Source organism: Ambystoma mexicanum, chromosome 2p, assembly GCF_040938575.1.
Source record: "Ambystoma mexicanum isolate Mex_15411 chromosome 2p, UKY_AmexF1_1, whole genome shotgun sequence".
In the NCBI taxonomy this organism is placed as follows: domain Eukaryota; kingdom Metazoa; phylum Chordata; class Amphibia; order Caudata; family Ambystomatidae; genus Ambystoma; species Ambystoma mexicanum.
In genome coordinates, this window is record NC_090923.1 from 1,225,550,926 (window position 1) to 1,225,563,867 (window position 12,942).

A 12,942-nucleotide genomic window follows, 5' to 3' on the forward strand; every position below is an offset into this window, starting at 1 on the left:
AGGGAGGAAAGGGAAGCAGAGATGGAGTCACGGGAGGAGAGGAGACAGAGGGTAGGGACGGCAGAATGGTAGATAGATTTGAGGGGGGCGAGATGCGAATTAGGTAGTCCAAAAAGTAAGGAGGAGCTGTAGAAGAGGTGAGAGAAGATAAGGGAGGAGATTAGAAGTTTAGTAGCATGGAAGGTGAGTGAGGGGCGGACTTTGCAAATGTTAAAGAGGTGGAAGCGACAGGATCGAGAGGTGAGAGATATATGGTGGGAAAAAGAGAGAGAGGAGTCAAAGTGAATTCCAAACTTGCGAGCGTGGGCTGAGACAGGGAGATTAGAAGGAGGAAAGTAAATGAAAGGTGGAGGAGAGGGAGGGGGAATAGAGTTGGAGGGGAAGAATAAGACTTCAGTCTTGTCAGTGTTCAGATAGAGAAAGCAGGAGGACATCCAGTTTTTTATAGCGGAAAGACAGGAAGAGAGTTTTAGGTGGAGGCCGGGAGAGAAGGAAGAGAAGAAAAGGAAGAACTGAGTATCATCAGCATAGAAATGGTGGGAAATGCTGAACGAGGAGATAATAGGGGCAAGGTGGGAGGTGTAGAGTGAGAAAAGGAAAGGGCCAAGCACCGAGCCTTGGGGTACACCGTAATCCAGCGGCTGGGTTGGAGAGGACCGGCCTCCCCAAGAAACAGTAAAAGAGCGTGAGGAGAAGTAGGAAGATAGCCAGTTAAGAACAGAGCCTTTGAATCCAAAGGAAGAAAGAGTGTTGAAAAGATGGGGGTGATCAACAGACGCTTTTGCAAATTCGTTTGTTGTGTGGAAGAGGGAGGTGTGAGATTGCTAAACAGTATGCACAATGGATAGACAAGGGACTGGTGGTGGCGGCGAAACAGATTCTGAAGGTGTGGAAGACCAGAAAAAAGAAGCGGGTAGAGTTGGTTAAATGATTTACAAGTTTTGTTGGATTTGGAGAAGGATTTGTTTCGTAAACAGCATTGCGAGGCCCTTTATTTGGAACTTTAGTCAACTTTTAACAGTAGGTGTGGCTGATGTTTTTTTTTCTTCTTGAGATATGTAATATTTGGACTAGCACGGGGGGACCTGGGTGGATTGTGTGAAGAGGTATGTGTGTGTGTGTGTCTGTGTGTGTGTGTATGTGTGGTGTGGCCTCTTGTGTTATGTGTTTGGTTGTATTTATGTTAGGGGATGATCTGTTTAGATATGGCTTGCACTATGTTTTATATGTAACACCATTTTTTTCTTTTTCTTCTTCTCAATGCTTTGTGGGATGTTACTTAGAATGGTGGGATAATCTTTTATTGCCGGTTGGTTTTATTCCTAGTGTTACATTGTACCTTATATACTTTGTTTGTTTTGGCTTTCTTTCTGTGATAAATCATAAAATCTGTACATTTTTTTTGAAAGACAACAAAAAAAAGGCAGATGGCGCTTAGGATTGGGCAGGGACAACTCTAGTCAACCTACGGTCAAGGAAAGGGGGCTTGTCACTTTTTACATATGCCATCCCATCTCGTGTGTGCAGTAGGAAAATAATTTCAGTTTGTCCAAAAGGATTTTTTCTGATGTTTCGAGCATTCAATAGGCATGAACTGAAGGGATCGCATCTTTATAACGCTCTACTCAAAATTGACCTTTAGTTATTTCTATGTGGAACAAGACAACATACATATGAATGGGAAATGTGGGAGATTTTTTCCCATCCCTGACTTATAAGAACCACCTGGAAGGAATGGCCCTGCTCTAATACAGGAGAAATTAGCTGCTAATGCTTAAGATAACAGTAAATGTGACTAAGAACAAAGTTTAGGTGTCCTGGTCTTGGAGGACCGTGCACACACTCCCGTGGGTGTCATTGGAGCCTGGCACACTGATATGAAGGACTGGTTTAAATGGAGGCACTCATCAGCAATAGTGGAAAATTCATGTTTGCACAAATCAGGAATGTCAGTGTTCACAAGCGCCTACTCAAAGCAAGAAAGTGTGTGCGTACCCTCTAGATCTAGAGAGAAACTTCAGGATTTGCAGCCTTTCTGTGACTGCAACAAAGAAAAAGGTAATGCAAGATGGCAGATTCCCTAGAAATAAGTGCATAGCTGCACGTGGACTGGCCCACTGATTCATTGGAGTTGGAGAGGTTGTAGTCCCCAGGAAAGTGAACCAATCACAGTGCTTGATACCCATGCACCCCCAGGTGAGAAGAAGAGACAGGTGAGTAAGTCAGGAGTTGTTAGCATGAGGTGAAGGAGCAAGTGTGTCGGGGTTGCAAAGAGGAAAAGTGCAGACATGTAGAGAAGGAGGTGAAGAGAAGCAGAACAGAGGAGTAGGAGGACTGGAAAAGACAGGAGTGAGTAAGAGCAGAGGAAGGAAAGAAGGTATGCAGGAGCACAGAGGAGGAAAACAGATCATCAGAGCAGCAGAATCGTGAGAAGGTTAGGGAAGAGCAATGGGGGCAGAAGGTGGAGGAAGTTAAATCAAAAGGAGGAGACAGAGGTGGCAAAGAGGTGAAAGAGGGTAATAAGGGAGGTGAGAGAAGGAGGTGAATTAGAAAGCAGTGGAGTAGCCAGGAGGGGAGAGAGGAGGAACAGTGGAGCATCAATAGAAAGGAGGGGAAGCCAATAGAAGGAAAGAAAGTGCAGATGGAAGAGACTAGTAGGAGCACAACATTGAGGAGAGGAGAAAAGAGACGCAAGAGGAGGAAAGAAAAGAGGGGAAGACCAGAAAGTGGGAAAGAAGAAAGGATAAGGTGGAGGAGGTGGCCAAAGGGGAGGGGGGTGGGGAGAGAGAGAGAGAGAGAGAGAGATAACTAGTGGGTGAACAGGTTCCCGAGGGGGTGCTAGATTGGTGGAAAATTAGAACCCAAAGAGGTCTCACCATGATCCAGCAAAAGGATCTCAAAGTAACTTATAGCTGGCCAAAGTCCAAACAACCCAAGGCACTAGGGGTGATGGTGGTGCCATCATTGTCTGAAAACAAGTGTGAAATCCAGACAACATCAAGGAAAGCCAAGCAAGTAATTAACAGCCAAGAAACACGTGCATGTCACTTAAAATCCTAAAACTGTGAGGGACTTTTTATTTTTCCCACCAGGAAAGTGTAGCCTAAGGGACAGAGAGAAGGACTGAGGACTAGAGTCCTGTAGAGAACTTGACATGATTACATTCCGTTGATTTCCCACCAAGTGATCTCATTTAAACCAAATCCCATCATTTTGCTGTTCGTCTGTTTGTATAATAAAGAACCTTTAAATATAAGCCTTGGCTTTGAGTTGTCTACTGATCCCTTGGCCTGAGACAGCACTATAACCGAGACGCTGGAAAGACCTTGGAACAACTTGGTAAGCCCAATCAGGGCTATAGCCAAGATCCCAGTGGGAGTCTTGAGACCACCAGATTTGGACATAGAACCAAATATTGCAATCCTGCTGACAATTGGAGTCTGGCAGGTATTGGGGACCATGAGAAGCTGGAAATGACCCTGCAGTGGGTTCAAGTGACCCTTGTCTGGTGGCCAACAAGAACTGCAGCCTAACACGTACCAAAGCGGGGGATGTAGAAAATGCTGCCCATTCCATTGAAAAGAACCCATAATTGATAAGAGAGTACTTACGAGACTCCACGGCAAGGGTGTACAAGTTGGATGTCTTACCCTGGTAGGAATGTGTTGATATTACAACTACAAATGTCATGAGAGCGATGTATCTAATGAAGCCAACTGCAACTTCCACGAAAGAAGGGGTCTGGGTTGCTTTAAACAAACTGACACTGTGAGTTATTTTAAGGACATATTCAGGGTACAACAACCCTTGGAACCTGTTGGTAAGTGAATTGCACACTGGACTTGGGATGTTAGATCTGCTTAGACAGGACCTATGCATCAAATAATTAAATTTCTGCTCTATCCTGACACTGTTTCACTAGAGTCTCCCTCTTAAGTGTTTTCCATTGGTTTGACATAGCCCGGTAGGGATTTCTCCAAGCCTCCACTGTCAGATAACTAAAAGTATTGAACTGACAGTTGTATCTCCAGTGTTCTGTGGTGATCCTCCCTGTGACCTATATGAACTTAACAGCCTACAGGCAGGCTGAAGGGTACCTGAGTGAGAGCCATCTTAAAATGACTCCACAGACAATTTAAAAAGTGCAGGACACACATGAGAGTACGAGTTTGGAGGAAACCAAGAGTAAAAAAGGAAAATAAGAGAGGTCCACAAGTGGTTGAAGGCATAGGGAAAGGGGTTGCCTCAATAGGCCTGGCAATCATTGTATGCTGTTATTTTATATCTTCTATTACAAGTATTTATGCTTTTATGTATAAAGAAGATGGCATTGATCCGGTTACCTGAAGCCTATGACATGTCAATTTAGAAAGGAGCCATCTGAAAGAAGGTGTGCACCATAACACTAACTTTGTGGAGCACTCCACTCTTGAATAAGCTTGTTATCTCCAGCCATTGCAAGAATGAAGTCACATAGCTTATCAGTTACCCTTGTATATGTGCTTGTGTGAACTCCATCCGAGCAAACACTAACCCAGTGTGCTGAGTTACAAAAGACATGGGCCATTGATGTATGTGTGAAATACTCACAGAGCTAGCTCTTGCTGTGCCTTCTCTAACTGGTCATTCAAGCTGCAGATCTTGTTGTGCATTACCTGTAAAAAGAGGAGAATTAACACGTCCCACGTTACTGTCTATTTCATTGATTATGTCTTTGTGCAATGTTTCCGATCTCCTTTTCTTCCTAAGAGATGTTTCAAAGACAGTCCAACAACCCTGTCTCCCAGCCACAGCAGCTTCCTCTCTGTAACCCGTTCTGTCCCCTTGGCAAAGAGGGAGCTCAGACGGAGCCAGTGGCGGAGATCTCTATTTGCCCCAGTAGCTTCTGCATCCTGCAGCATTTTCTATACCATCATCGCCTGATCTGCTGAAATACAGAATCAGCTGAGACAGGCATGGCACCATAGCCTTAGAGCCAGTGGCCATCGGAAGCTAACAGGTGGAAAGGATTGACATCCTAACCAGAGAACGACCAATCAAACAAGACTAGAAAGAAATGTAGTGGATGCTTGAAACCCCACAGACTGCAACTGCTTTACTTGACAACTAGGAGGTATAGCCCAATGGCAGAAAGAGATGTACTGGCGAAGTATGGCCCTTAAGCAAACTGGAATTGCCTATTCTCAATTTCTTGAAATATTCCCATTTTGCACAGCATATCAACCCTAAACCTTGCCCTATTTTTCTTTATGAAATAACCCCTTTTGATCCCAAATGTAAGAATCATGAGCTGTTTGTGGCTTCATCTGCTCTAACACGACTTTATAACCCTATATGATGAAGGAGTAGATATGGCAGATACTGATCATTGTGAGGATGGGAGGGAGCTGGGTGTTGGCATCTCAGGACGCAGTGGAGCTGACCTCAGTTCCTCTCAATTCCAACTTCTTTTGTCAATGTGGGCCATTTGTGAAGAAAACCATTATTACTTTTCTAATTTTTTTGTCCAAAATAAAATTTCTTGAGAATTAGGAAGTCAAGGCCTCGTCTAATTGGAGGGTGGATGTATGAGAAGGGCAGAAAGCCTTGGCATGAGCACAGAGTAAAGAGTAACCAGCAGCGGATATTTGGAGGACATAGATCGTTGTCTCTGTCTTCCCTTTGCTCCCGCTCCCTTGCCTTGTCGCGCCTTGAAACACTTGTGTATAGGCACGCTATAAATGCAATATCATATCATAGCAATTGGCCAGAAAGAGTGGTTACGTCAATCGCCCCTCATCTATTATATTGCTGCATTTTTAGCTGTATCGGTGGTGTTTCTTTTTGAAATGCTGTTCTTTGCAGGAGGAGATAGTGTCCTCCAATATTTGCTTGTACACTTTTATTCAGTGGGCCTCATTATGACCCAGGCGCTAAGTGTTTAACGGCGCCGTAAAAGGCTGCGGCGCCGTTAAACACTTAGCGCCTAATTACGAGGTCCCTTTGCGGGACCCGACCTTAACTGCTGGTTTTAGGGACCTTGGTGCTAAGTACGGTGCCGCAATTTGCGGCACCGTACTTAGCGCCTTCCCCATTCGCATTGAGCCCTATGGGGCAAAAATGGGAATGGGGAAGGGCCCATGGTGAATGGGGAATTACCGCCCCGCCAACCTTGGAATGGGGCGGTAATTCCGCCATTCACCAAGGCGGACCACGGCATGGACCATGGTGCTAATAGCACCATGGTTTAGCGCCGGGTAGTAATGAGGCCCAGTGTATAGATTTCTACACTTAGCTAAGTTAGCACGCCTGTCTGTTAGAATACATGCCTATGTGTTTTTGTATTGTTTTATGTATAGCTAGTGTAGCTCTTGTGGTTTACTGGAGAATTATGTTGTGCTGCATTTTTGTAACAACATTTTATTTGGTAAGCAAGCAAACTGAAATTGAATGTATTACCTTACTCATTATTGGAAAAATATTAATCGAAAATGTCTGCATTTTTTGCAAAGCATTTTTATGTTAACCAAAGTACTCTGTCCCTGGCATGTAAAACAGTCAAACAGTAACTCATACTAAAAAATACTATGTTACACTTCATGGTATACCTTAAGTATCTTGTATATCCTCATTGACTTTCTACAGAATCTTTGGGCAGCATTACGGTGGTGCAGCAAAAAAGTGGTGGTAACTCTGTTCCCCGCCACATTTTTGGGTGGTAAAGGAATTACCAACTTTTTTACCACACTGCGAAATTCAGAGTTTGACCTTGAAGGGAAGGATTTAGCGACAGCGTCATGCTTGCGGTAATTCTGCCAAAATCCCCATGGAGTCCTATGGACTCCAAAAATGGGGATGTACACAGCCTTACCACCACTTGTAATCCCCTGGTAAGCCCACAGGACAGAGTTACAGTAAGGTTTGGTGGTAATTCAGTGGATTTACCACTGAATTACCATCAAACTTGTAATGAGGTCTTTGTTAGTCAGTTATCGGGGCCATTATGAGGTTGCTGGTAAGCCGCTGGTAGTACCGCCGGTTTACCGGCAACCTCCGTTTACCGTTCCGGCCACTCGATATCCCGGTATTACCGGGATGTTATGGGCAGCAGAAGAACGGCAGGGTATCATTCCCATGGAGTCTCATAGGACTCCATGGGATGGGAACCACTGAATCACCGGCACCATTGTTAACATTGCCGGTGCTTCAGTGAATCATCTGCCGTTAGGGGCCTGAACTCCCAGCAGGTCAGGCCTGTCAGTTGTTCACCTCCCCTACTGGCAAACATAGAGTGAGCCGGTCCGGGAAAAAGTGCCGGTAACAAAGGTTTTCGGACCGTCTCACTTGTAGACATGGACCATGCATCCCTAATCTTTCCTTCCCATGCCCGTAACCAATTGGCACTAGACTCCATTCATGCCCACTGATGTTCAAGAAATGGCGGCTGTGCCACCGCCTGCAAACAGTCCAAATGCCTGGAATAGATGCAAAAGGGCTTGGGTTGCTCTCCTGTACCTCAATATCCAGGGAAGCTCCAAAGTGCCCACAGGTCTTGGGGTCCTCCCAAGTCTTTTTCTGTTGCAGAATTGGCTGGAATGAATCCTTACAGTGTTAATTGGGAAATAACAGAAGACCGGCAGTGTACCCCAATGCACCTCCGGTTTCTGCATGGGTATACACAGCAATCCCTTTACAATCCCCAGGAAGCACAATCATGTGCCATGGAAAAACAATTTGGACTGTGTTCTGAGTTCCAGTTCTAGCATGGTAGCAAACACAGGAGCCTGTGTGTTCTGCATTTGATCCACTGGATATTCCTTATTCAAGAGACCATTTGCTGAGGACTCAGCTTTTGTGTTCATTGCAAGTTTGATCTTTGCGAAAATCCATGACTTTTCACAATTGTGGCAGGGTCGAGGACCTGGACTTGTCAAGGAGGGGAAGGAGGCCCCCTCAACCTGGGGCAGGAGTACTCCCAGGATGTTTGCCTGAGCCCGTCCTGCCCCAGTGGTAGGGTGAGGGAATTAGGAGGGCCCAAGACTTTGCTCCTTCATGTGCCTGGCTACAATTGTTACTTGCAATCACCCCATAGTTACCTTCTACAGAACTGGTTAGTGTTCTCTTTCTTGTATTGCAAGACTTCTGCATCCAGAAACCCTTGTAGTGAAGAGTGGCATAGGTAACCCACCAGCGAGAGAGGCAGCAGCGAGCATCCAGTGAGCGTAATGTTGCTTGCAGATGATGGGCAGTCAAAAAGCTCAGATTCTATCTAAAATGGACTCTGAAATTGACTTTCCACATAACAGGCCACAACTGCTGTATACAGACAGACTTTCGTTGGGGAAGGGGCTTTATGATTTCCCACCACTGTAAGCCGGCCCAGGGGGAAAAACAAGACAGCAATTGGCACAGGAACCAGCTGAGTGAAAGGGCCACTTGGGAGGAGGATGAGAATAAAAGGACATAGAAATAACAGGGGAGTGCGGGTTCTATGGGTGAGGTCAAGGGAGGAGCAGACAGACTGAGAGACCAGGCAGAGGAAGGACGGCCAGGCAGAGCATGGTGGAGAATTACAGAGAGAGTGTGAAAGGTGAGGTATTGGTTGCTGACAAGTGGTACTTGAGTGTGAGAGTGTGTGTGTGGTGAGTGAAGAGAGTGACTGACGTGAAGAGCAAGGGTAGGGGGAGTAAGTGGGAGCGAGTAAGGTGAATGAAAGGAAGAAGGGTGAATGTGAGAAGAGGGGTGGAGGGGAGTGTAGAGTAGGAGAAGTGTGTATTAGAGATTAGTGGTAGGAGAGTGTAGTGGAGAATAGTGGAAGGAGTTTGAAGAGTAGAAGAGAGGGGAGTGGAGAGCAGTAGAGAGGCCATGGTGAGTAGTAAAGAATGAGGGATAGGAGCAGTAGATGTAAGAAAATCGGAAGAATGGAGAGGAAGAGACAGGGAGAGCAAGCAGAGAGTGGTAGGGAAGGGAGGAGAGAAGATGGAAGGGAAAGGAAGTAAAGGAAATCAGAGCAAGGAATAAGAGAGTGTGACAGACAAAGAAATAGTGAGACCTGGGTATTTTGAAGGCACCACTTCATTTTACCATTCTTGTGGGGCCTGTTAGGACTGATTTTCTATATTCTGGCCTGGTAGACAGATGTATAGAAGGCCAACCTATATTGTGACAGGGACGCCTCTAGGGAGCTGTAGCCAAACCAGTTCAGGAAGCAGTGACAGGCGGTCTAGGCTAAGTTCTTCAGAGGTGGTGAGCTTGTAAGGGGCCCACAATAAGGTCAAACAATGGGAATCACAGATTACACTTAGACAGGATATATAAAAATACAATTATTATTTATTGGCCAAAACACACTACAGAAAAATGACTACTAGCAAGTAGAGTTATCACACAACCCTAATAAAGAATAGATACACATATATAGTCACTTATTATAGGGCATAATATGTATTAGAAACTCCTGCAAAAGAGATGATCCCTAACTAAAATTGTCCAGCACTAAGTTGTCTGGGGCCTTTTGCCCAATAGTTCAGGTAAATGTTAGACAGAAGCTTTGATGGAGGAACAAATGCAGGTAGGCTCTCTGGGGTCAAATGATGGGTTCTTAGACTTAGGATACAAGTAAAACTAACTACCAAAAGTAGCCCCAACTTTCAGAGGTCTTGCACAAGCAAGCAATGACAAAGCCAAAATGGTTAGAATAAAGGTTTATTATAAGCCCATTGACTTATAATGGGAGTATAGGGATAGGTTAGAAGCTCTGTACCTTCCCGCTGTACTCCGATTCTTGCTCAGACTTGGTAGGACTAAGGAAAAGGGTCCCAGGTTACTTTTCCCACCGAGGGTCACAGTTCTCGATTCACAGGGGTGGCAGGGTCGAGCTGATCTGCGGTTGGTGTCTTTCACTGTTGCAAGGACTCTTGATGGAAGATTGCAGCAAAACACGATGTAGGACTCCTCTCAGGACTGTACTCTGGTTAGGTAAGCAATTTCGGACGGTGGTCATCGCAGAAAGGTGACGCAAAGGGACTCAGCAGCCGCGGTCAAACTTTCCCTCCTATCTCGGGTCCCCTCGATGCTCGGACGCCGACATTTGGTAGAGGTCAGTCTTGTATGGTCAACTGAGGATCACCCAAGTTTCAGCCCGAAACTCTGAACGGTGACCCTGGCAGCATGGTAGCCCAAAATCGAAGCTGGTCAGCTGGACAGGACGGTTCCAGGGCAATTCCGAAGACTTCCTTTGGCAGGGCACCGAGCAGATGTCAGGAATGGATGGTCCATCCACTCCAAGGGTTGCAGCTCCTTTGCAGGACTGCTAAAGATCACGAGCAATACAGGGCTCCTCAGGGACAGCAGCAGAAGTTGGTTGCCAGGTCTCCTTAAGTCAGGTCTCAGGTTTCTTTACGGGTCTCACAGCTGGACAGGATACTTGGCTCCTTCAGGTTTCTCCAGGATCTCTGAAGAATGGGTGCAGCGGTCCTCTTCTTATCCTAAAAGTCAGGTAAGAGCTGCTGCCCTCACTAGCCAAGAGCTGGACTAGCCCACACACACACCCCAGCAGTGGGCCAATCAGGAGAATTGGCGGGAATATTCAGGCATACCACTCAGACACACTGAAACCAGTTTGTGGATTGGGACCAGACAGTCCCAGCCCACATCCTGCCAGCAAACACACAGAGTCCTCCTGTAGCCCGCCAAAAGCTTCTGCTTTCCCGGAAGCACTGGAAGTCCTTATAAAGATTTTCCTGGCCTGTCAGGCCAGGAAGAAAGCTAAAGAACAAGATGGCAAAAGGACAAGCGAAACATCTTTTGGCGCGGCCATGTTTGACCAGTAGCCACAGTTAGTAGCCAAATGTGGTAAGGCTAAAACAAAAATTCCCCAAAAGTGGGAAAAGGTCACTGCTGCCACCAGCTTATCCTTTTAGCACACCTAAAGTAACCAAAAATCCTCTGAGTGGTAGTCTAGGGCAAAAGAAAATGTACCCAATTGTACTGCAGTGTAAGCTGCATTGTACAATGATAAAAAGTTAGCACAAGTGATACAAAAGTAACCAAAAGTAGTAACACAGTAACACAACTAAGGGAAACAATGTTTCCCAGTACTGACAGCCTGAAGGATATGTCAGTTTCCCTGTGACATATGTGCAAAAGTCAGTGCAGTGAAGCATAAGGCTTTACTGTAATACAAAAAGTACAGGTCAGATAAAAAATAAAAGCAAACAGTTTGGGGGGTTCCATTAAGGTGGAAGGAATAGTGCAGTAAAGAGAAATCTTTCCTAACACATGCCCTGCCCCCAGACTAAGAGACAGGGGGATCTAATCCACCCCTGGATGGGTCCTCTGTTCCAGTCGATTATCCTTGTTGGACAGCCCATCAAAATTGCTACATTTGGGATCTAGCCTATGTCCAATAGTGACGTTCAAGGCAGACTCATGAAACACCTGAGCCACTTTGGATTCTCTCCTTTAAAATCTATCAACCACTTCAAAGGCTTAGGGTGAGCATACACAATGAAGTGAATCCCATGGAGGTAGGACCTCATCTTCCTAAGGCACCATACAGCGGGAAAACAACTCTTCTCCACCCGGGGCCAACTGAGTTTTCCACCCCTGAACTGGTAGCTGATCAGACATTTAGGTTGTGCCTCACCTTTGTCATTAAGCTGTGAAGGTTTTCCAACTATCCCAGTGTCATAGGCATCTGTCTGCACTAAGAAAGGTCTCTTCCAATCAGGTGCCCTTAAACCAGGGGCCTGACCTAGGGATTCTTTCAGGCCAGTGAAGGCCTTCTCACATTCAGGAGTCCATAGGAACTCTTTAGGTCCCCTATGAGTAGTGAGGGCAGTCAGTGGGACAGCTATATTGCTATAGGCTGCCACTTTGCTCCTGTGTTTTCCAGTGAGGGCCAGGAAAGTCCTCACTTGGGCTTGGGTAGTGGGGGTTGCCCAGTTCTGTACATGAAGTTCTTCACTGACAAGAGGATGCATCTTGTTCCCACATACACCAGCTTCATGCTTGAGGAAGGCCAATGGCTCTTGTCCAGTTCGACACTTGGTTGTCTTCTTGAACAAGTTGGCCTGATGAAGGTCCTGACACCCAGTCACTTGAGTTATCCCTAGTTTCTTCCAAGTGGGGGTTGAATCTTCCATGTCATCCAGACATGTATTGCTGAGATCCAATTTCCCATTCAGAACAGGGGCTAAGCATTTGACAGGAGTCAGTTGCAGCCACCAATCCAGAAGTCAATACGCTGAAGTAAGGCTCTGAAAAAGCCGAAACTGCTGTCTCCTCCTCAGCACAGACTGCAAGGGATATGTTTCCATACCCTGCAGAGAGATCCTTAAAGCAACTGTACTTTTCAGTACAGAGCTGATCCATCAAGGTGTTACCTATTAGTGAAGATTGTGTCTCTGCCTTGGGGACAGAATACTGAGCTCTAGTGTCCATACATAGTCCAACACTGGCTTTACCTGTATACCCCTCCAGATCCTCAGATCTAGACTCTGCACAGCTAGATTGCTCAAACACTCTTGGTCCAACACAGGGTGGATCTCACACCAAATGTCAGAACGTCTTCTTGTTTCCGAGTCACCACAATACCCAAACTTGGTGGGTTCACTCACTCCCAGAATACAGTCTGGTTTCCACCAACCTGTTATAAGGGATGTCAATGACAACAAGGGGAGAGGTTGCCTCAGCAAATCTGCAGCTCGCCCTGCTGATGTGGGGTGGGGTAAGGAGACACGAGGTCACCCTCACTGAAGCCATTAGAAGGGCTGCTTTGGCACAGGGCAGGGAAACACACAGATTTCTCTGGCTCCCACTCTATACCATAAGCGGGGCTCCAATTATTTCTCGCAAGATAATATCCTCCGCACTATTCCTAGGAAACTGCATGTCAACCTGTCCAGGTCCACCAAACCCTTGAGAATAGTTTACCTTGCCAAGCTGTGAGACATGGCAAGG

The 12,942-nt window shown here is 46.0% G+C and overlaps 1 protein-coding gene across 5 annotated transcripts in view; it reads right to left on the reverse strand.

The window, feature by feature from the left end:
* Positions 1-12,942, reverse strand: part of LOC138567368 (uncharacterized) — a 963,890-nt gene that overhangs the window by 350,290 nt on the left and 600,658 nt on the right. For all 5 annotated transcript variants that reach the window (XM_069645508.1, XM_069645510.1, XM_069645512.1 and 2 more), the window contains one exon: positions 4,591-4,655. In XM_069645508.1, coding sequence (XP_069501609.1) covers positions 4,591-4,655 — 65 coding nt within the window. The remainder of the gene's footprint in view (positions 1-4,590; positions 4,656-12,942) is intronic.